This window comes from Choloepus didactylus, chromosome 1, assembly GCF_015220235.1.
Source record: "Choloepus didactylus isolate mChoDid1 chromosome 1, mChoDid1.pri, whole genome shotgun sequence".
Lineage (NCBI taxonomy): Eukaryota > Metazoa > Chordata > Mammalia > Pilosa > Megalonychidae > Choloepus > Choloepus didactylus.
In genome coordinates this window covers 1,902,641-1,926,428 of record NC_051307.1, presented here as the reverse complement: position 1 = coordinate 1,926,428, position 23,788 = coordinate 1,902,641, and the positions used below count along the sequence as shown (strand labels likewise).

The window sequence follows — 23,788 nt, the reverse complement described above, 5'->3', positions numbered from 1 at the left end:
TTCCCAGTTCCTCCCGCCTGCCGGTGTAAAGGGCCCTACGTGCAGGCTGCGCAATGGGGATTTTGAAATTAAAAGTGATGCAAGCCTGATGGCCTCCTCACAGGGCCCACTCACAGGTCTGCGGTGCCCCAGGAAGAAGGTGTGTGTGTGTGTGTGTGTGTGTGTTTCTTTCAATTTTTAAACCTGTAACAGTCCCAGGCAAACCAGGATGGCAGGTCACCGGAGCCTGACTGCTACAGCCACCCCCACCAGGCCATCCTGACCTCGTCCCCCATCGTCTGACAACTGCTCCCTGGGTCAGTGACCTGGCCTCAGGGGCTCGGTACTGAGCCCAGGGTCTGGGGTCACTTTGTGAGCCAGCATTGCTGGTGTTAACCCCATAGAGCAGCTCCAGGTCCCCGGGCCCCAGCTGCACCCTCTGCCCCCAGCGGTCAGTCGAGCCCAGCCGAGATGGCACTTGACAGGTAGATGACAAAGTTGCCGAGAAAATGCGCTGATGCTCTCCGAGTCCTGGGGACAGGCAGCCCAGGCCGCTGAGCTGTTACCCGGACAAGGCAGGAGGCCAGCAACAGCCGGAAAGCTGCCTGGGATTTGGCACAGGGATGGGGACGAGGGGCTCAGAGACACCTTGGGCCTGCAGGTGAGGGGCGGGCAGGGAACAGAACCCATCGGCCACACTGGAATCGTGGGGAACCACAGAGCCTGAGCCAGTGTGGAGTGGAGCAGAGCCCGCCAGCCTCAGTTGCCCTGGAGAGCCTCAATGGAAGGTTTATTTTTTTTTCTATACATGTGATTGGTTAACACTGTAATTTATGGAACATAATTTTATATATTTATGAGCATTAAATATAAATACATTTGTGCTGCCTTTAATCAGACCCCTAACCTCATTTTTTAAACCAGAATACATGTACCTAACCTTATAAGACGTAAGCAATTCCCTTTTCAAGTATATATCAGAAGATTGTACAAATCGGAGAGGAGGGTCCCATCCGTGTAAAAACTGAGCCAGAAAAAGCAGTGCGGATTTTGGTTCATTGATGAAACTGTCAAGAGTCGTGTCACCTCCCCGGGCTGGGGCCCCGGCGGGCGTCAGGAGGGGGTGCTGAGCAGGTGGCGCCCCTGGCGGTGCAGACGCCTGTGCTCACCAGGGCTCCTAACTGTCGGCAAACTTGGGGTTCATGACCGTGGTGGTGGCGCTCTTGAAAAGGGGGTTATCCTGGTGAGAAAAACAAATGCACACCTGTTAGTGCCGGGAGGCCTTTTGGGGGGGCAGGGTCCGTCACCCCGACCCGACGCCGCCTGCACTCACGTTGTTCCACTGGGACCTGAGCTTCTCCCTCTCGAAGCGCTTGTACTCGCGCAGGTCGCTCAGATGCGTCATCACCTTCCAGATGCCCAGCAGGAGGAGGCCGATCAGCACGACGCCCGCCACGGTGCCCCCGATGATGGCGGCCGTGTCAGGGCCCAGCACACACTCTGTGGGGAGCACACGCCGCGCGCCTCAGGCTCTCTGCGTCCGCCTGGCACCGAGGGTGCCCCCAGACTGGGTCACCGCCCCCAGGACTGAGGTCACTGCCCAGGTCCCACCAGGTGGTTTTGCGCCCTCCCGGCCACCCCTGGAAGGCTGCGCGCACCCGGACCCGGTCCCCTGGCCAGGGAGGGGGCAGCGCTGGGTGCCCCACCGGCCCTGATTGCAAACCTCCCAGTGCAGGGTGGAGGCTGCCTGGCTCACTGGGTCTATGGACAAAACAACTGGGGCCGGAGGGAGTCCCTCCTCCAGGGTGAGCAGCTGACTCCCCCCAGGACGTCACCCCCCGCCGGGACAGCTGGGGACCCCATCACTGCAGCCCACGGATTCCGCCGGGGACCAGGGATTATGCACCGGCCGGGCTGGGGGCTGCGCATTTGGGCCAAACGCTGCTCTGAGGGTGGGTGTGAGGGGGGAGTCCGGTGACTTCGGCGAAGAGGCCACCCTCTCCCGGACCCCCTGCCCTGGGCCTGGGTCTGCGGGGTACCCCACTGCGCGTGGGGGGGACGGGCGGCAGGGCCCCCGCGGGCTCACCTCGGGCCTCATCCACGTAGATGTCGTACTGCTCCCGCCCGACGCGCAGCCGCATCGTGTACGTCACCCAGCAGCCCTCCGAGTCGCGCTCCCTGCAGGGCTTGTTCGACACTGGGTCGCTCACCAGCTGCAGGTTCCCGCAGGCCGTGCTGCAGTTCTTGGCCAGGGGGCCCTTGTCGAACTTGAGACACTCAGCGCAGGAGCTGCGGGAGGGGCCGGCGTGAGCGCAGCGCAGTCAAGACGGGGTGGCCCGAGGGCACGCATGGCCGGGTGCACCATGCGGGGCCCCCGTGGAGCTGGGCCTGGGTGCTGGGGGGCGGGCGCCTGGGGTTAGGGTGCCTCTGGGGAGAAGGAGCCCACAGAATGCCTAGGCCTCAGCCCTCCCCAAACGTGCCAGGACCCCCAAAGTGTACAGAGGATGAGGGGGAGCAGCTGGGACCTGGGACCCACGGAGAGCCCCACCCCCATCCCCATCCCCCAGGCCCAGGCAAGACCAGGCCATCCCCCACTCCTTGGGGCCTGTGGTGGTTCCAGTCTGTTCTGTACCCCATAAAGGGCTATGTTCTTTAATCCATCCCTGTGGGACAGACCTCTTGTGGGCGGGGCCTTTACGTGAGGCTAGTCCAATTGGGATGCGACCCCACCCATTCAAGGTGGGTCTTAATCCTTCACCGCGGTCCTCTATGAGAGGATAAAAGGCAGAGACATTTTGAAGAGAGCCATGGAAAACAGAAGCTAAACCCAGGACAGGCCCAGCAGATTCTGGCCGTGCACCTTCCCATGTGACAGACGAACCCCAGATGCCATCGGCCTTTCTTCAGGGAACGTATCGTCCTGTGGATGCCTTAATTGGGACATTTTCATCGCCCAGCGCTGTCAATTTGTGAACTAATAAACCCCCATTGTAAAAGCCAACCCATTTCCGGTGTTTTGCATTCCAGCAGCCTTAGCAAACCGGAACAGGGACCCAGCCATGGCGTGTGTGTGGGCTGGTGGGGTGAGGCTGATGCTCACCAGCAGGCAGTCGGGGCCCAGGGAAGGCCCCTCGGGGGTCCCAGGGCAGGGGGAGGGAGGCTCCCTGGCCCCCATGGCCCCCTGGCACTCACACGTTGTTGGAGCCTCCCCTGAGCCCCCGGCCCCTGGACACTCACATGTACTGGGCGCAGGGCGTGGTGCAGCCGGGGCAGTCCTCGCACAGCGGCGGCAGGAAGCCCGCGTCGCACATGCACACGTTGCACTGGCACCGCCCGCGGCCGCTGCACTCGACGCCCCGTGCAGTCAGGCAGCCGTCGGTGGATTTCTTGCACTGGCACGCCGACCCCTCAAACTCTTTGTCGCAGAGACAATTGCCGCAGTAGCAGCGCCCCCTTTCTGCAAGGCAGTGGAGGTCCCGTGTGCCCAACTTCTGGCTCCAGCGGGCATCCCGCACCAGCCCCGATTCCCATCTCTGCATCACCCCGATGTCGCCTCCTTGCCCGAGCCCCTGGCCGGCCCAGGCCTCCACGCGCCCACCTGTGAGGGGGGCCAGCAGTGCCCCACACCCCTCCCCCGGGGGTCACAGCCCCACCCCAGGCCCTCACCCCGTCCCTCGGAGCGTGAGCAGCCCCCCACCAGCCCAGGGCCCTCACTCTTGCCCCCGCAGACTTTGCCATCGAAGCGCTCGCAGTTGACGTTGTCGCACTCGCAGTACTGCCCATAGATCTCCTTGTCGGGGACATCGCTGGCGTGGCACTGACACACCCCACAGACACAGTCCCCCAGCCCGGAGCAGATGATGGAGCTGTTGTCCTTCCGGCAGCTTCCTTCCAGCTCCTGGCTGCTCCGGCCCTGTGTCTGGCACTCACAGTTTTTCCCGATGTAGCCAGCGTCGCACCTGGGGACGGAGTGACTGCGTGGTCAGGGCCCCTCCCGAGGCCCGGGCCAGCCTTCCCGCTCCTCCGAAGCCCTGGGCGTTTGGCCGAAAACACCTGCTGCTGCACGCTGTGCTTGCATGTTCCTCAGTCGGCTGCTGCGCACCCTCGGCGGGTCAGCACAGGGCAGCCCGGGAGGCCCCCAGCCGGGGCCAGCAGCCGCGGACCCGTCCTCCCCCCGGGGGCCAGAGACTCGGAGAACGGGTTCTGAGTCAGGTCCCGGCTCACCCCGGCCCCCCGGCCCGCCCCACGCGTGCCCCTCGCCGCCAGCCCCCAGGAGCGCACCTGCAGATGCCACACTCCACGACGCCCTTGTTGTGGCAGTGGCCGCGGTCCTGGCTCGTGTCCCTGCAGCGGCACTCGCACTGCGGCTGCACCTGCACCGTCACCGTGTCCGTGAAGCCCAGCGGCCGGATGACAAACGAGTGCTCCTTGATGCACTCCGTGGCCGTGACCTTCACCTGGAACGTGACCTGCAGGGGGCCAGCAGGCTCAGACAAGGCCCCAGACCCTCGAGGGATTGGAGGCACGAGCCTGCTCCAGGCCCCAGCCGGCTGGCCCTGGGGACAACAGTGTCCCCGTCCCCCCTGCCTGGCCACCAGAAGTCCCAGCACACACACTGCCCAGTACGAGCAGACATCAACACTGAATTTCAGGGAATATCGGTGTGTCAGAAGTGAGCCACGTATAACATAAAATGAAATCAATTTCCATAAACTGCATTCAGATCCAGTAGAAATATCTGTAAAAATGTGTAAAAAGCAATCAGCAAATTATGATAAACAAAATGGAATAAATTCCCAGCATGAGGAGAAATCTCGGGGTGAAAATCCACCGACAGCGTTTAGAAAGTGACAGATATGAAGGAATTCCCGGGTCCTATTCACAAAGCAATAAAAGCGCAGACGGCACTGGGCGTCAGTTCACAGCAAGCAGCAGGAAAAACTGAATCGTTACGGTTGTAATAAATCCGAATCTAAAATGTTAGGAAAGGAACCCAGTGCCTGCTTCTGATCGCCTGTCTGTGCTGTGGCTTGCTCGTTTTTTGTCAAAAAGCAAAAAATCCCCAAATCATATTGGAAGAACGAATCAGAGCCAGGTTTGGGGGTGTGAAGCCGTTTGCCGGCCGGAGCTGTGTGTCCGGGCTGCCCCCGGGCGCTGGCACCTCCCGCGGCGGGTCCGGCAGTTTTGGGGAGAAACTCTTCTTTTGAATGACCGACGCGATCCCGGGCACCCTGCCCGCACCTGAGCACCCAGGCACGGGGCCTCCTCGGAGAGGGTCCTGGCCCCGTCCTCGCCCCCCGCCGCCCCGCGACCCTTGCTCACCGGGACGCCGATCTGGACGCCGTCGCAGTCGCCGCGGGGCTCGTCCGTGCGCGACTGGCCGTTGCTGCAGAAGGAGTCGTAGGCGACCCTCAAGGTGTCGGGAAGGCCGCTGTGGTCCAGGAAGACCCGGGAGGAGAGTTTCTGCAGACAGAGCGCCCGCTCAGGGGGGCCACTGCCGGCGCCTCCCCCTTCCTCAGCTCCTCCACCGGGTGGGGGACCGTGCCCGGGACAGGGGACAGGGGCCGTGCACGCCACCGTCCTGCCCCGAGAGGCTCCCGGGCCACCTGGGGGCACCCACGTGGGTCCGAGTGGAAACCCCATGAGGGCAGGGCTTTGCCCCGGTCACTCGCCCCCAAACCCCCAGGCCTGGGAAGGCCCTGCTGGACCAAGGCTTTGAATGAGGCGGGGTGGGGGGAGAAGGTAGGGGGTGGGGGGGGCAGAAAAGGGGGAGGGGGAAGGAGGGAATTGCTGTGAAGTGGCAATATTTGTGCAAACACCGAGACACCGACAGGCAGCCGTGGAGCCCACAGGGCACCCCACTGCAGGGGCTCAGGGTCCCCGAAAGGCTTCTGGAAGCTGACAGAACCTCCTTGATGGGCTTTGATTTCCATCAGTGCAGTCACCGTTTATGGGGCACCATGGAGCCTCCGGGACATCTGTCCAGAAGACTCGCAGCCAGAAGGCACAGAGCTTTTCTATCTGGGTAGAAGCTCCCCTGGCCGAGGGAGACCCGCTGGGCCCGGGCCCTGAGCTGGGTGCCCCCACCCCCCAGGTGATGACGGACGAGGCCCCTCCAGGGGCCTCCCATCCCCAAGGGACTCCTTGTAGGGTCAGAGCCCACTGGGGTGAGTGAGGATTGTGGGCTCTGGGGCTTCCCACCCCCTGCTGTCTGTTCCCCACTTCTCCACAGAGAGCAGTAGCAAAGGGCCCGAAGGAGGAGGGCCTGGGCTCGAGCATCGGGGTGGCTCCAGGGCCGGGCAGTCCGAGGCCCGAGGGGCTGCGGGGTGCCGGGTCCCCTCTCAGGTGCCTGTGGGGCAGACTCACGTTGTAGGCGCTCTTGATGAGCTGCACCACGTTGCTGGAGTCGTCTGACAGCTCCCCGACCGCAGACTTGGGGATGATCTCCGTGAGCTTCTGCAGGGCCAGCAGGACAGACGCATTGCAGCGGGAACCTGGGCCCCCGAGACCCAGCTCTAGGGCACCCCGGGGGGCTCGGAGAACCCCCCTCACAGTTTCCATCTTTAATCAGTTAGGAGTGTCCGCCATGGGCCGTTCTCGGCGGGGGTGGGGGGGAGCCCTGGTTTGTCGCCTTTGCCGATTTCCTGGTCGGTTTCAGGCTACCCGGTGACAGTGCTGAGCGTGGAGGTGGGACCCCCAGATGGACACGCCCCAGAGATACGATGGGCGCAGACGACCCCAAGGCCGTGGGGAAAATCACGAGGAAGCAACGTGTTCTGGGCTTTAATTGTTATTTTTATAATTTTATTTAAAAATTTTCCAAAATTTACTAACACTCTGTATCCATCAAGGAACACCCCCACCCCGGGAAACCCCTAATCTACTCTGTCTGCACAGACTGGCTATTTCCAGATATCTCAGGTAAGCCAGGTGTTTGCCGCTCGCTTGTCCCGACATCCCAGGCTCATTTCCCTTGGCTTTGTATTTTCGTTTCCCGCACGTGGCTGCCTTCTGCCCCCAGCTGAGGGACTCTCAGGGCCGAGCAGTTCAAGTCGGCAGAATTGAATTTTTGAAAACACCTCCCCGGCCGCACCCACCTCGTAGGTTTTCACCATCCGCTTGGTCACGGCGAAGATGGGCTGGATGTTGCTCTCGGCCAGTTTGTGCGCCAGCTGGCCCACCGAGGGGTAGTCCTGGGGGGACGGAACGGCGGTCAGAGGCCCCAGGGCTCCCCGTCCACACCCGCCCCAGACGACCCTGCCGACGTTTTCAAACACACAAAATACACGGGACCATGAAGGAGCCAATTAAGGGGAAATTCAGGGGAGACGATACTGAGAGTAGGGGTGCGCTTCTTGATCAAGGCCTTGAGACAAGCCCAGTGGTGAGCAGACCCCGGGAGTGTGCAAACAGCACGTGGAGGGGCCCCGGTGGGAAGACGTGGGGAGGCCCGAGGTCGCCACCGGGCAGCGGCTCAGGCACTGGTCCCCACGCTGGCGACGGTTCGTGAGCATGAAGATGCCAGTTTTTCTGTCCAAGCGCGTGGATCCCTGAATTCTACACCCCGACCCCCTGCCCCCGGGTCTGTAGGATCCAGGAGAGAAACCTCCAGGCTGCACCCCCGATAAAACCCCTCGGTGTCCGGAGTTTAGGCTTCCGGGACGCCGGGCACCCTTTCCACTGCGGGCTGGGACAAAACATCACCCTTGTTTAGGCCGCAGCCTTGGCCTCCACGGCAGAGGATTCACTGGCTCCTCCAAGCACAGAAAGTGGCTCCCTGGGGAGGCAGAATTCCCCACGACAAGCTCATCCACAATCCGAGTCATGGGCCCGTGCCCTGCCCCCCATCCCCCAGGCTCTCGCCCCCTCCAGCTCACGTTCTCCTCCCTGGGTCCCGGCCCCTGTCCCTACCTGGGTGCCCCCCCATGGAGAAGATGGAAAGAGGGGACACCCGTGTATGCTGTGTCCCCCAGCCTCTGCGCTTAGAGGGGAGCTCCCAGGGGACACGGGCCTTCTGGAAGGCAGACACCCTGGGGATGGGGGCCCTGGCGGGGGAGAGGTCTGGGCTGCCGCTGAGCGGGTGGGAGATGGGGAGACTGTGTCTGCAGCGCCTCTGCCAGGCCTGACGAGGGCAGGGGCTCCGGGCAGCCACAGGCTAGGCATGGCCGAGGATGGAGGCCCCAAGACTCTACACTGCCCGAGCTGGTGCCCGCAGACGCTCCTTCCTTCTCTGTCCACTTAGACTGGAGAGGGGTCCTGGGCTCCATGGCGGGTGGACAGTGTGAGGCCCACACAAGGCCTGCGGCTGCCCCTGGGGCCAGTGCAGGAGCCTGTGCCCCGCCCGCCCCGCCGTGGCTGCACATGCTTCCCGCAGAGGCCCCTGCTCCGGGCAGTGAGACCAGTGCCAGCCGGGCCCGGCGCCCCTCCGGACGCCGTGTGGGAGAGGGACTCACAAACTCGTTGCTGCTCTTGTACAGGTTGTCTTCCAGGTGGCAGCGGCCGTCGTTGGGGGTCAGGATGGCGCCCAGCTTCCCGTCCCCCGCGAAGTGGAAGCCGTCATCCGTGGCGTACACCAGCAGGCGCGTGACATTGCGCCAGCCGATTTCCTCCTGGGAAGGAAACATGGGGCGTTACCCGACTCAGTTTCCCCAGCCGGAGTCCTGCCCAAGGAGCGTTCTGATGCAGAGCAGTTCCCGGCCCCTCATGGGCTTCGGCTGGGCCTCCCCTTCCCCTCCTCAGGGCTTCAGAGCATGGGGGGTGGGGTGGGGGGTAGAGGGTGAGAGGACACCCCCCCTGGGGCAGCTTCCTGTGGCCGCGGCTCGGAATCCGGGTGTGGACGGCATCACCCGTGTCTGTCGAGGCTGCAGCTTTAAAAATGCCCCCGTGGATACACAGGGTGAGGGGGAAGAAAGCACAGGTTTAACTTAAGAAAAAAAAGAAATGTCCTCTTTAGTCCAGTCCTGGGAGTGAATCCTAAGAAAACAATCCCAAAGAAAAAAAAAATGCATAGAAATGTCTTACAATGTAGAAGTGTTGCAAAAACAAAATAAGAAACAAACTAGGCCACACGCTAAGGGACTTTACGTAGTCACAGACCGTCCCTTGAAGGAATGCTTGTTTAGAGACGTGCACATCAAAAACTATAATATTCTGCACAAAAAAACGTGCGCCGTCGTGCGTCACTGTAATCCCTCCTGATCTCGTCCCGCTGCGCGGCTGGGGGACCCACGGTGACCCCGTGTGGTTGCGTCACGCTCAATCCCAGCGCGCCTGGGTTCTGGGAGACACGCGGGACCAGCGGATCCTGCGGTGAAAGCAGCAAGACCCAGCCCATGCGTGGTCCCGAAGCCACCGGGTTTTGAATACGGCGGGTGGAACCCTAACGGGGAATTAACTACTCTAATCGCAGCTGGACCTCACTCAGATGCGCATCAGCCTTCGGATACAGGGTGGTGCAGCCAAAGGCGAAAACTTGCAACTGTTACAGCTCACCGAGGGCGGCCCGAGGCCCCGGCTCTGCTCCGCGGCTGTAACTCAACAGCCTCAGGGCGGCTGAGTGTCCGGGTTTCTCTTGTTTTACAGCTTTCGGGTCTCGTGCTTCCATTACAGCCCAATTAATGTTTATTAACGAAACCGCAGCTGACCACCCCCACCCCCTTCCTCCATATTTCACTAGACGGGCGGGTCCTAGCCGGAGCTGGCCCACCTGAGGCGGCAGGGGACAAACGCTGACCCACGGTAACCTGTACCTCGTTGTGATGCTGCAAATCACACCCACAAGCATCTTGAGCCGCATTTCCTTATGTACGCCCCATGGTCAAGTTTGAAAGCTCGCTGCACCTGCTCCAGAATTAGACGATCTCTAACTCATCATCTCAGAGCCACGCGCTCATTATCAAACCCGCCCTTGCCAAGATGCTCGGAAGCCCTCAGGAGCTCTCCGGGAGGCGAGCAGCGCTGAAGCCGCAGCCACCCGTTCTCGCATCGCGCTTGGCAAACAAAAGCTCTTTCTGTCTCTGAAACCTGGCGGCGTAGATGGGCTGTTAGCGCACCGGGCAGCGAGCCCTGCCGGCAACGGGACACGGAGGTGGGGGGGACGCGTGGGGCTCACAGCAGGGCTGGGGCGGTGAGGGCAGAGCCAGGCACTGCCGCCCAAACCACGTAGCAACCGGGGGCTGCGGCTCCCTGCCTGCGGATGCCACTCTCCGAGAGGGACAGGCTGTGGGGCCATCGGCTGGAGCCCCCAGGGGAATCCGCCGGGCCGAGAAGCGGGTCCCGGAGCCGAGCTTACCGGGCACGCGGCCACCTGCATCATGGCGTCCAGGCCGCCCTCGGGCGCGTCGAGGTTCCCCGAGATCAGCTGCTTGCCCACCTCGGTCTGGAACTGGTCGGAGTTGTTGGTCAGCTTCAGCACGTGGCGGAAGGCGAAGGGGGGCTGGCACTCCTTCTCCTTGTTGGGGCACGGGTTCCTCAGCTTCTCAGGGTGCGTGTTGACGAACGGCAGCACCGTCTTGTCCACGAATGACCCAAAGCCTGGGGGGCACATGGGGGAGGCTGGGCAGGTGGGCAGGTCACCCCCAGAGAGAGCAGGTGGGCCCCGAGGAGAGCACGTGGATGGGGCCTTAGTTTCCCCATCTCATATGGGGGCAAGGGGGAAAGCAAGATGGTGCATGTGTGCATGTGTGTGTGTACAAGTGTGTGACAGTGTACAGGTGGGAGCAAGTGTGTACATGTGGGTGTGATTGTGTGTGAGTACACACATACCAGGCACTTGTGTGGTTGTGTACATGTATGGCCATGTGGATATGTGTGCATCTGAGGGTAAGTGTGTGTGCAAGTGGGTGGGTGTGCATGTGAGGATGCAGGCGAAAGTGTGAGTGCACATGTGATTCTGCTTGAGCACAAGTGTGTGCATGTTTGTACATGAGTGAGTTCACGTGTCTGTGCCTGCACGCGTGCACACGTGTGTGCATGCACCCCTGCATACAGAGAGAGCAGCCTGCAAGGCGCTGGGAGCATGCTGACTGGGTGTGGTGCAGTGGGGAGATGTCCTCCCCTCCGTCGCACACGCGTGTGTCCAAGATCTGCATTTTGCTGTTGTTATTCCTTCAGTGCCGTGTCTCCTGTGTAGTTGGTGTAGGTTTGAATTCTTTAATTTAAAAATATCACTGCAAGGTTTTGTGCCTTTTAAAAATACCAGGCAAGCAAATGAAAGAGGAAGAAGAGAAAGAGGAACTGGGGGCGGGCGATGTTCACACGTCTTGGAGCGTGAGCGGCCAGCGTGGCCCCTGGCAAAGACGCAGAGCTCCGGCCTCCCCTCCCACCCCCGCAGACGCCCCCGCGCCTCACCGATGCGGCCAGACTCGGTGATGTCGTTGAGGGCCCTGAGCAGGTGGCCTCCCAGCTTCTTGACGTTCTTGAGGTCGTCGAGCATAGAGTAGGAGAGATCCATCAGGTAGTAGAGGTCGATGGGGTAGCCCTTGGCCCGCCGGAAGGTCACGTTGAACGCAGCGGCCTGGCCTGTGGGCAGAGAGCCGGGGAGTGGGCAGGGCTGCGCGGGCCCATCGGGCGCTGTGGGGGCGGGGGGGACTGGGGGCCTGCTCCAGAACCCCGAAATCCTTCCAACTTTCCCCGTGTATGGCCCATGGGGGAGCTGCAGATAAAATACAGGAGGCCACGTGGGTGTGAATTTTAGATCAACCACGCAGATTTGTCTAGTATAAGCTTCTCCCAAATAGAAGAATGTCCATACAACATTTGGAACACACTTGCCTAGAAATAATAATTTTTTTAAAATCTGAAATTAAAATCCATCTGGGCAGCCTGTAGTTTATGTTTTGCTAAATCTGGAGCCCTGTCTGGCGTGGTGACGACCTCCTGTCCGGTGCCCAGTCTCCGTGGCACCCCCTCAGGCACCTGCAGCCCCTGCCCAGTCGCAGCTGCTCAGACCCAAGCCCTGCGGTGAGGTCGGAGGTTCCCTGCCCAAAGCTCGCCCGGCGACACAGCTCCCACCCCGGCCACCCGCCGCTGTCCCCTCCCGGCCCCCAGCCCCGAGCCCTGTCCTCACCACACATCCCCAGAGCCCAGGGCCCCCCGCTCCCGCAGGGCTGGCTCTTCTGTCCTGTCCCAGGAAGGTCGCCGCTGGTCACCCACCCGCATGTTCAGTTCGCTTTCGTGCCGGGCGCCCCACCACGGCGAGGGGCTCCGAGGGCAGGGCTGACTGTGTCTGCAGCCCCCGCATCATGTCCTGTCCCGGACAAACACTCCCGAGGGGTCCTGCCAGGCAGCACCTCTCGGCTCCCCCTTCTCAGTGGCACCTCTCCTGGTCCTGCTGTGCGCACCCACACAGGCCACGCACACCCACGCACACGTAACACAGTACACTCACAAGCACATGCACACAGAACACATACACATGTGCACAACACACACACCTATGAAACACACACACCACACTGTGCACAACATAGCACACATATATACACACCACACACACCCCCACAGATCCCATGTACACTATGTGTGCGGGACACTGTTATCGAGTTCCGACTTGGCGGGCCTGGGCCAGGGGAACTGATCAGCCCCTAGGAAAGGTAGTGGGGCACGGGTGGTAGCGCCCTCCACGGCCCCCCGGGCCTGAGAAAGTGGAGCCGAATGCAGGCCCCATTTCCTCACCCCAAAGTACAACCGTTGGGGAGGGCTTGCCGGAGAAAACCCCCCCCCCGTGCCTTACCCGCACCCTCCACCCTCTTCGTTACCGTAGCAACTCCCGCCCCTTTTCAAACAACCTCCGCGCCCTCTCAGAACCAATCCAAGCCTTTAACCTCTACAGCTACCCCGCCCTCTAAACCGCCCGATATAAGCTTGTACTCTCCCCTAATAAACTCTCTTGGCTTCTTCACCCTAAAAGAAACGTGTCCCGCCTGTTCCTTCTCGCCGCCCTCCACACCTTGCACGCCTCCGCCAGGGACCGGGCCCAGTCCCCCGCCTCGCCCTCGCCTCCGGGAAAGAGCCCCCGCCGCCGGTACCCTCCAAGCAATCCTGAGAGCCTAGGATTTAGCAACCGGCCGCCACCCCCCCCAGACGAGTCAACTGTGACCGCAACTGGCGCCCAACGTGGGGCTCGAACCCACGACCCTGAGATTAAGAGTCTCATGCTCTACCGACCCTGGGATTAAAAGTCCTCTCCACGCAGCGGTCCAGTAAAACCACCCGCTCACCCGGACGCCTCTCCAACTCCCCTTCTCCTCGCCTGCAAGGTAAGGGCCGCCTCTCCCTCGCCGCCCCGCGGAGCCGCCTCTCCCTCGCCGCTCTTCCTTTCCCGCATTAACCTGGCTCTTGCCCCCGACTACCTTTCGTCTTCTCTTCCTATGTCCCCCCCATTCCTCCTAACACTCTTCCTCCAGTAGCTTTCCCTCTTCCCCTCCATTACTTTGCTGTGGTCCTCTGTGTCTTTGTTTCTTTGTTTGGCGCCGTGTGCCTCTTTGCGACCGCCCCCCCAAACTGCTCTCGCTACTAGAGGGTCCTGCTTTCTATTCTCGCCGTCTCCTTCGGCCTCGCGGCCACGGTTTACCTCATTTTCTTTACTCAATAATCAACCCCCCTTTTTCTTTTCTCCCTCCGCTATGGGTAATCGTCTATCTGCACGCCAAGCACCTCAAGTTCGCGCTCTAGCGGGTCTCCTAGACACACATCGCTGTAAGGTGTCTGTCCGGCAGCTGCAAGTATACTGGGACCTCCTGCTGCCCTTTAACCCATGGCTCACCACTTGCCATCTTTGGGACCCTGTTACTTATAATCGCCTTATTGATCGGGTCACCAACGCCATGGAACATGAGAGCAAGCGCTTCCCTCCCGGCTTGCTCCCCACCTTAATAACCGTCCGCTCCTGCCTTCAAGGCTCCCTCCCCCCTGATCGAGGCCCCATTAAATCCAAGGAGGCCCTATCAACCCAGCCAACAGATTCAGACAGCGATACTAATGTAGACCACGATTCGGACACAGAATCCTTAGTCGAGCAGATTAACAACGCGCTCGAAGTCGCCCCCCAAAAACAAAGCAATACTAAGCCTCTCCAAAATGGCGAACTTCCTCCTTCTTCTTCCACTGAGGGGAGGAAGTGCTCTAGTGATGACGTCAGCCCTAAGCCGGGCCGGAAACCGCATGCGCTTTACCCCGCCCTTTCACAGGACGGGGCTAGTCCGCCATCTTATGCCTTAGGCCCCGCCCTTTCACAGGGCGGAGCTAGTCCGCCATCTTATGCCTTAGACCCCGCCCTTTCACAGGGCGGAGCTAGTCCACCATCTTATGCCTTAGCCACTCCCACCACGCCGCCATCTTGCGACGCTTGGGGCCTCCCACTTCCGCCTCCCCCTTCGACAAGCTCCCCCTCGGAGCCGCTACCGGCAGCTGCTGCCGCTCCTCCCACCCTGCTGACTAACAACCCCTGGCTGCCTTCTACACCTCAAGGCAACCCTTGGGGCAACGCTCCCCCTACCCCCACTCCCGCGCCAGGCCCTCTGCAAGCGCGTCCTCCTTTCTCTCGTGCTTTTCGCTGCTTTCCTCTTAACCTTACCCCCACACCGCAGAAACCGTACGACTGGTATCCCATTGACTCAGATACTATCAAGCAGCTTCGCAGGGCCGTCAAGGAAGACGGGTTAGGTAGCCCATACGCTTCCCAATTACTGCAGGATCTCGCCATGGACTTTTGCCTCCCCCAAGACTGGGCCTCGCTTGCCCATACCATCCTTAACCCCGGCCAGTTCGTTGATTGGTGTGCCCACTTCCAGGCGGAAGCAGCTAAGCAAAGCGAGCAAGACGCAGCCACTGGAGTCTATCATCACCCCGAAGCCTACTTGGGCACGGGAGCGTTTATAAATGCATCCGCCTATATTAATGCGCCTGCCACCTTTTGGCCTATCCTTCGGGGAATCGCCTTGCGAGCTTTTGCCAACTGTTCCGCCTGTCGGCCTACTAAATTCACCAAGCTCCTCCAGGAGCCAAATGAGCCTTTTGCCACCTTTGTCTCTAGGGTTGAAGAAACCTGCGCTCGAAAGGTTAATGATCCCCAGGCCCAACTGGCTCTCGCTCGAGAGCTCGTTCTCGAGGGAGCCAATCCCCCTTGCAAGCAGGCTATTCTTCCCTTGCGGGAGAAAAGCCTATACGATTGGGTACTCGCCTGCAGCGCCTTTGACCCAGCTGCCGCGTCCCTAGCCCAGGCTGTCTCTGGCGCTGTCACTGCCGCCTTAGCCGCCACCACCGGTTGCTTTAAGTGCGGGCAGAGCGGTCATTTTGCCCGGGAGTGCCCCAATGCGGAGGTCAACCGCCCGCCTTTCATGCAGCGCAATGGGCGCCCCCCTCCCACTCCTTGCCCACGCTGCCAGCGTGGCTATCACTGGGCGCGCGATTGCAAAAATAACCCCAAAACCCTCTGCCGCTGCCCTGGTGTCAATCAGCGCCAAAACGCTGAGCAAGCTTTAAACTCCAAGCGGGGCAAGCCTCAGCCCCGCCCCTAAGAGGCAGCGTGCCGGCCGGTTCTAATAAAACTAATCAGTTCACCGGCAGTAAAACGCTTCTCTGGACAGTCCCTATCACTCCAGAAAAGCCTACTCGTAAGTTAAGAATAGGGGGGCAATGGTACACGGGCACGCTCGATTCAGGGGCAGAAGTCTCTTGCATGCCCGCTCAGTATGCCACCATGTGCATGGTTCTCGATGGTCCCTCAGTAGTGGGAGCCACTGGTACCTCCACCTCTCTCCAGGCCATAGGGCCCATTAAGTGGGAGGATGAGGAGGGCCACTCAGGCACCTTCCGCCCGTTATTTCTACACACCATAGACCAAATTTTATGGGGCCGCGACATCCTCGCCGCCTCTGGGGCAGTGCTTACCACGCAGCCCCCCCAATAATGTGCGCCACTGCTCGTTTAACACCTCCAGCGCCCGTTCCTCTGCAGTGGGATACTGAGGAACCTATATGGGTGGAGCAGTGGCCCCTTCCCACGCACAAATTAGTGGCACTTCAAGCCCTTGTCCGAGAACAATTGGACGCTAACCACATAGAACCTTCTACTAGTCCCTATAATTCGCCAGTGTTTATTATTCATAAAAAAGCCACAGGGAAATTTAGGCTCCTCCATGATCTGCGGGAAATCAATAAGCATATTCTTCCCATGGGTTCCCCGCAGCCTGGCCTCCCCCATCCGGTGGCCATCCCGGCCCACTATCATGTAACCACCATTGACATCAAAGACTGTTTCTTTTCCATCCTGCTACATGAGCGAGACCGCCCGCGCTTTGCCTTTACAGTTCCCGTCCCCAATCACGCGGGCGTGGCTAGCAGGTACCAATGGAAAGTCCTCCCTCAAGGGATGCGTAACAGTCCGGCCATCTGCCAAATGTATGTTAATCACGCAGTGGCCCCCCTGCGAAAGCAGGCCATGCGCATCCATTACATGGATGACATCTTGGTGGCCTCTGAGGACGCCGAGGCGCTTCCTCTAATCCTCAAAGACCTCACCACTAATTTAGCTGACCTCGGCCTCACGGTTAAGCCCGATAAAGTTCAGATTGTGCCACCATTAGCCTTCTTAGGGTTTAGTATTGATAAAACCATTGCCCCGTCCGCTCCCCAGATGGACATACCGGATCGGGTCACTATCACTGAGCTTCAACAGCTCTGCGGTCAGATCAATTGGCTCCGCTCTGCATTGCCAATCACCACCGCGCAGCTCCAACCACTCTTTATGCTGCTGAGTGTCCCTGAAGCCCCGCCGCTAGCAATCTCCTGGCGCATTAAGCTCACCCAGGAGGCAAAGGAAGCCATTGCCGCAATTAACAAGGCGCTCGCCGCCTGCTGTCTCAACAGGTTCAGCACTAAAGAGGGCAATCTTATGGCACTCATCCTTCCTACGCCCGGGACACCCATGGGCTGCCTGTGGCAGGAAGGCCCTCTACTTTGGGTGCACCCTGCTAAAAGCCGGCTTAGAAAAATTTGCCCCGCAGTGCGGCTCTGGATCAGCCTAGCTTCAGATCTAGTCACCCTGGCTGTTCATGTATTCGGAGAGCCGCCAGAAAAAATTGTTTGGCCCCTAGACGCAGGCCAAACCCGCCTGCTTATATGTGATAACCCGGACATGCAAATCCTCTTAGAAGGATTTCAGGGAGAATTCAGCTGCCACTATCCTAGCCATCGACTGTTACAGGGGCTCGCCAAGCTTCCCTTCCGCAGCCCCTTCCATCCTTTCCCCTCCTCTGCACCCATCCCGGGTGCCACCACCGTCTTTACTGACGCCTCCAAAACCCGTTTCGCCTTCCTCTCTTATTCACAGGACCACCCGGAACCCCGCCTATTCAGTTATGTCAACCTTCATTCAGTCCAAGTGGGGGAAATTCTGGCAGTGTCATACGCGCTAAACGCCCACTGTAACCACCCAGTAAACATTTTCACTGACAGCCTCTACACTTATCAGGTCTGCCGAGTCCTCGCGTTTTCCACCTTTTTCCCCGGGGACTCGGCCATTGATAAAGCACTTTCTACCCTCAGGAGCATCCTGGAGCATCGACAAGATCCTTGGTTCATTAGCCACATTCGTAGTCACTCAGGCCTTCCGGGGCCCTTGGCTAATGGCAATAGTATAGTAGACCAAGCGGTCTCAGCTCAGACTACCCAAGCTATGCTAACCCACACGGCAGCCCCTCCGGGGGATGCTGTTAACCAGGCTAAGTTATTGCATTCCAGGTTTCACTTTTCGGCTACGTCGTTGCATCATTTATGTGGCCTCCCCCTAGATACCTGTAAACATCTTGTCCGCAATTGTGCAACTTGTGCGCCCTTTGCGCCGCTTGGCCCCTGCAACCTCAGGGAGTCAACCCACGAGGCCTAAAACACAATTCTAGATGGCAAATGGATGTAACTCATGTTCCGTCCTTTGGGCGCCTCAAGTATGTACATGTAATGATTGACACCTTCTCAGCCATGTGTTATGCAGTCCCCCTCGCCGGGGAAACGGCCAAACACTGTATCAAGGCCCTAAGACAGGGAATTCTCTTCATGGGAGTCCCCTGGGACCTAAAAACGGACAATGGGCCTGCCTATCGCAGTGCCTCCTTTGCGGCCTTTCTCCAGTTATATAACATCACCCATCATTTCGGCATCCCCTATAATCCATAGGGGCAAGCCATTGTGGAAGCAGTCCATCGCCGCTTAAAAACACAAATTGAAAAAGAAAGGGCAATGCTCCCCCAGGCAACTCCAGGGGACCTTATCATAGCAGCCCTTATTCACCTTAATCTACTCACATTCAATAAAGAAGGACTTTCGCCCCTACATAAACATTGGGGTCCCTCGTATAGGCCCACCCAGGCCCCGATGGTCTACTGGAAAGACCCAGAAATTAATGCCTGGAAGGGTCCCTCCCCACTCCTCGCCCAGGGGCGCGGGTTTGCTTGTGTTTTCCCAGATGATGCATCACAACCAATCTGGATCCCGGGAAAAGCAATCCGACCCGCCACCAGCAGCCAAACGGCCGACAAGACGAGAACGCCGCCGTCTCCGCAGCCTAACATACCAGATGACAACCTTACAACTGGACCAGGAAGGCCGTCCGAGAGCACTCCCGGAGAGGCCTGAAAACTCGCAAGAGGAAAGACAAGAAATTGTCCAAATCATGCGCCTATACAGACAGGCAAAAGCCAGCCCCCTACACCTCCACAACCCTCACCCAAGCATAGCTTCTCTTCTAATAGCCATGTTAGCCTTCGCCTCTTCTACTCAGGCCAACCCCCACCAGCCTTGGAAATGGACCTTGGCACGATGGGAAGATTCCAAGATTGTGCAAACCCACGTTACCGCAGGACGCCCTTCCTTCGTCATTTACCCCTGCGACCTAATCCTGTTCCCGGAGGGCACACCTTGCCTTAACCAAGCCCAATATTACATGTGCCCATCCTCAAACCCCGGGAAACAGTACTGCAATGCTCCCAACCAATACTACTGTGCATACTGGGGGTGTGAAACATTAGCCACTACTTGGAAGCCTTACGCCCCTGATCTTTACCTAACTTTAAATTGGGCCCCTTTTGGTTGCAAGCCCCGTGACCATTCCATCAATCCTTATTACGATAAATATAATTGTCAAAAACTAAATCTCACCGTACAGCTCCCTACTGATCCCTCTTGGCTACTCGGTCGAACCTGGGGCTTCAGAATCTATTTGGAAGGAGTCGACCCAGGTTCCCTTATTTTTATAAAAAAGGAGGCTGTACTAAAAAACCCCTCTGCCATCGGTCCTAATAAAGTCATTAACCCCCTTTTTCCACAGCCCTCCAGCCGCACCTCAACTCCAACCAGCCGCACCTCAGCTGCAAACAACGCATCGCCAACCCCACCACCCCAACCTTTTCTACCCCCCTCTCATTACTCCTCTCCCCTCTTCAGCCTTATCCAAGCAACCTTCACCTCACTAAATGTCTCCTATCCCAATCTTACCTCCTCTTGTTGGCTTTGCCTCTCCACCTCCTCCTCACTGTATGAGCCCGTCGCCTCCAACCTCTCCTTTTCAGAAAATGCAGAAGACAACCCCTCGGAATGCAATTGGAATACCTCTGCCGTCCCCCTAACCTTTCATTCAGTTTCCTCCACAGGCCGCCCTCGCTCAAACAACTCTCCCAACCTCACAGCCTGTGCCAACTACTCATCTCCCAGCAGCTCTGCCAAGTTTCTTATTCCCCACAACTCCTCCCAATGGCTCTGCTCCTCTACAGGGCTTACCCCCTGCCTTAACGTGCAGACCCTCAATACAACTCATGAAACTTGCCTCCTAATTGTCCTTATCCCTAGGGTCCTATACCACAGCGAGGAAGATTTCTTCCTCCGCCTGGAAAGAACTGCAGTTCCTGCCACTCTGCAAAAGCGAAAACCCATCACCGCCCTCACAATTGCCTCCCTCCTAGGTCTTGCAGGCGCTGGCACCGGAATCGCTGCATTAGCCAGTCAAGGCTCCGCCCTAACTCACCTCCGGGCGGCTGTTGACGAGGACATTCGTCACCTACAAGACGCTATTTCCCATCTTAAAAATTCTGTCAATTCCCTCTCTGAGGTAGTGCTCCAAAACCGCCGAGGTCTCGACCTTCTCCTCCTCAAAGAAGGAGGCCTCTGCGCCGCCCTAGGAGAAGAGTGCTGTGTATATGCCAATTCCACAGGTCTCGCCGAGGACAGCCTAAAGAAGGTCCGAGAGGGACTGGAACAACGCAAAAGAAACCGTGAAGCCACCAACTATTGGTCCCACATCTTTACCCCCCTCCTCCCTTACCTCCTCCCTCTCCTCGGCCCCCTACTAATGATTATTCTAGCTCTCACCCTAGGGCCCTGCATTATCCGCAGAATTGTCCAGCTTGCTAAGAACCAAGCCAATGCTGTCTTTTCATCATTTGTGCAAGTCCAGTATCAACAACTTGCCTCCGCTGAAGAAGCTGACCCTCCGCAGCGTCGCCACCCTCGTCCATCCCGCAAGCAGTGAAGCCCCTCTCGAGCGCCCGGGTGCCACACCAACGTCGAGCTCCAGCCTCTCTGACTACCATCTACCCCTATCCCTTCCCCCACCTCCCCTTTCCCTCATCCCTTGGCGGATCTCTCCGGTAAGCTTCTTCCTCTAATTAGAAAAGAAGGGGGAAATGCGGGACACTGTTATCGAGTTCTGACTTGGCGGGCCTGGGCCAGGGGAACTGATCAGCCCCTAGGAAAGGTAGTGGGGCACGGGTGGTAGCGCCCTCCACGGCCCCCCGGGCCTGAGAAAGTGGAGCCGAATGCAGGCCCCATTTCCTCACCCCAAAGTACAACCGTTGGGGAGGGCTTGCCGGAGAAAACCTCCCCCCCCCCCCGTGCCTTACCCACACCCTCCACCCTCTTCGTTACCGGAGCAACTCCCGCCCCTTTTCAATCAACCTCCGCGCCCTCTCAGAACCAATCCAAGCCTTTAACCCCTACAGCTACCCCGCCCTCTATACCACCCGATATAAGCTTGTACTCTCCCCTAATAAACTCTCTTGGCTTCTTCACCCTAAAAGAAACGTGTCCCGCCTGTTCCTTCTCGCCGCCCTCCACACCTTGCACGCCTCCGCCGGGGACCGGGCCCAGTCCCCCGCCTCGCCCTCGCCTCCGGGAAAGAGCCCCCGCCGCCGGTACCCTCCGAGCAATCCCGAGAGCCTAGGATTTAGCAACCAGCCGCCACCCCCCCCAGACGAGTCAACTGCGACCGCAATGTGCACACACTCTCACTGACATGCAGACACACCACACACACACAATACATATAGCACGCACATATACACACACGCCACACTCTTACACTTATACACACAGCCCATGAAAAGACATGTATGCAAATACTGTACTTATGTACACGGACAGCACACACACACGTACACATACACCACTCATACAACACACGTACAATACACCACACTCATGCATACACCCCCACACGGCAAACACCCACATCACACACATATGCACACACCACACACATACACACACTCACTCACTACCTACACATATACACCGCAGCCATTCCCACACAGGCACACACATGCTCTCGTACCCACCTTGCACACACCCAGCACCCTCATGCTCACGCAGGCTGTGCACATGCGTGCCTCCCACCCAGAGCCCCTGGCCTAGCCCCGGCCCTCAGTGGCTCTCTGTGGCTGCCGGGAGGTGGCGGAGGTCTCGGAGAAGGGCCTGATGACACCGGTTCTGGCTCTGTGGCCTCACGTGTCTGCACTGACTGCTGGGCAATGCTGTTGCAACACGGAAGCTGCCACGAATAACAGGTACGTGGACATGGGCCTGCGCTGGCCAGCAGGGGACACGTCCCTCCCCTTGCAGAGGATGAGGCTTGCGATAGGAGGCGCCCTCAGACGGTCGGGGGTCTGGCCCTGGCCCCCACGCCCTGCCCCAGGGGGCTGCTCCGGGAAGCCACCCCCCACCCCCTTGCGGCCTGCGTTGCTCAGTGCTCACCTGCACCCTCGAGGGCTAACCATTTGCTCTGCCCCTTGGAGGTGTCAGGGTGGTAGAGGGACCGTCTGCTTTCAGGTCCCTGCACCCCGGCTGAGCTCCCCCCCTACCCCTGACTCCCACAGGCCAAGTTGCGGGACCTCGGGCCCGGGCAAGACTCTCGTGGGCCCTCGTCTCCCCTTCTGTAAGACGGGGACCCTGGGGCGCTGCGCTGGAGCTGCCCTCCAGGGCTCTGTCGGGCCAGGCCCCCAGCATTTGTGGTCAGAGGTGGTCCCAGGACGGAGGGCCGTGAGCAAGCCCGTGGGGCCTGCAAGGGGCAGGGGCCAGCCCCACCCAGGACCCGGCTCATCCGCTGCTGCCCCAAGGAGCAGCCGTGCCCCTCAGCCCCGGCCCTGCCCTGCATGCAGCTCGCCCCCCTGCTCTCTCACGCGCCCCTCTTCCAGGCCCCCTGCTGGCTTTCCGCTGGCCCCAGCCCCCTTTGCCCCTGAGGAGGGTGCTCCCAGAGCCGGGCCCTGTCCCCTCCGCACACCCGGCCCGTGTGCCCTCCTTCCCCCGGGGCACCGCCTCGGGCTGCTCCACGTGGCGGTGCGGGTCACTCTGTCCCGGGACACCTGGTGAGGCAGCCCCCACTCAGGGCCGGGGGCGGGAAAGTGTGAAGCCCCCCCACCTTCAAGGCCACCTCCTCCCTGTCTCCCCCACCCGCCCTCCCAAGGGTCTGGATTCCGAAACTGGGTCTGCGGTCAGGGTGGGTTGGGAGGTGTGGGTGTTATCCTAGTGACTCAGCGCTCTTGGCTGCAGGACTTATCAGAGCCTTTCCTCTGCCAACACTTGTTCTGACCCTCTAAAGAGGGGAAAGAGCAGTATCTTCCACATGGCTTATCCTTATCCCACCCCCAAAAAGGACACGGAACATACACAGGGCTAAAGGGGGGGCCTGACACCCAGCTGCAGACGGTGGGAAGTGGGGTGGGGATGAGGGTGGGGTCTGTCTGGGACCAGAGAGGCAGGGCTGTGGTGGGCTCAGCTGGTGGCCTCGAGGTCCCCAGCAGTGCTCGGGCCGGGACGCTGCGGCCTCACCTGCCCACCCCCACGCCCCGCCCTGAGAAGGCCCGCACACGGCCCGCGGCCGGGCAGAGCCTACCTGGCCTCAGGTACAGCGTCACCTTCTGCGGGGACAGCTGCTGGCGAAAGCCTCGGCTGTCCACCTGGGGCTCGGCGATGCTCTGCGGGTCCGTGATGTCGTCGGCCACGCAGCCTCTCAGCAGCAGCCGCTCCCTGGTGTCACAGCGGACGGAGTCGGGCTCCCCGCGCCCAGTGAAATTCTGGGGGGGCGGCGGGGCGGGCAGGGGTCAAGGGTCAGGAGGGAGGCTGGACCCCAAGGGGGACCCCAAGTCCCAGGGCGAGGGTGGCATGAGGCTGACTGAGGGCTGAGGACCCAGCTGCCCCCCCCTTTTCCACACCGGGGGCCAGGCCGGGGCACCCCGACATCCCTGCAGGGGTCCCCAACAGCCTTCTGGCGGGAGGGGTGGACGGGGCATTTTCCCCCAGTGCCTCCAGCAGCAAAACGACGCGGGAGCATCGGCCCAGTCAAAAGGTGACACAAGGGGCAGCCCCCAGGGAACACGCACCCCCCCTTGGCTGGCACCCAGGTGCCCGGAACCCTGCAGCCCATGCAGAGGCCTGGCGAGCCCCCCGGGGCCCAGAGGGAAATGGGAACCGGGTAACGGGGTCCCAGGCCACCTCTTTCCTCTTGACCCCTCTGCCAGCCATGGAGGCCCCTGCCTCCCTCAGGG

General features: G+C 60.0%; 1 protein-coding gene across 2 annotated transcripts in view; it reads right to left on the bottom strand.

The window, feature by feature from the left end:
• Positions 1–713: 713 nt before the first annotated feature.
• The window catches only part of ITGB2 (integrin subunit beta 2), a 36,535-nt gene continuing 13,460 nt past the window's right edge, over positions 714–23,788 (bottom strand). For both annotated transcript variants that reach the window (XM_037830312.1, XM_037830318.1), the window contains exons 4-16: positions 23,137–23,317; positions 11,329–11,499; positions 10,271–10,512; positions 8,433–8,588; positions 7,077–7,172; positions 6,346–6,435; positions 5,302–5,442; positions 4,261–4,448; positions 3,694–3,938; positions 3,217–3,436; positions 2,066–2,268; positions 1,313–1,479; positions 714–1,219 (exon numbers count right to left, since the gene is read on the bottom strand). In XM_037830312.1, coding sequence (XP_037686240.1) covers positions 1,157–1,219; positions 1,313–1,479; positions 2,066–2,268; positions 3,217–3,436; positions 3,694–3,938; positions 4,261–4,448; positions 5,302–5,442; positions 6,346–6,435; positions 7,077–7,172; positions 8,433–8,588; positions 10,271–10,512; positions 11,329–11,499; positions 23,137–23,317 — 2,163 coding nt within the window. In that variant the 3' untranslated portion in view covers positions 714–1,156. The remainder of the gene's footprint in view (positions 1,220–1,312; positions 1,480–2,065; positions 2,269–3,216; positions 3,437–3,693; positions 3,939–4,260; positions 4,449–5,301; positions 5,443–6,345; positions 6,436–7,076; positions 7,173–8,432; positions 8,589–10,270; positions 10,513–11,328; positions 11,500–23,136; positions 23,318–23,788) is intronic.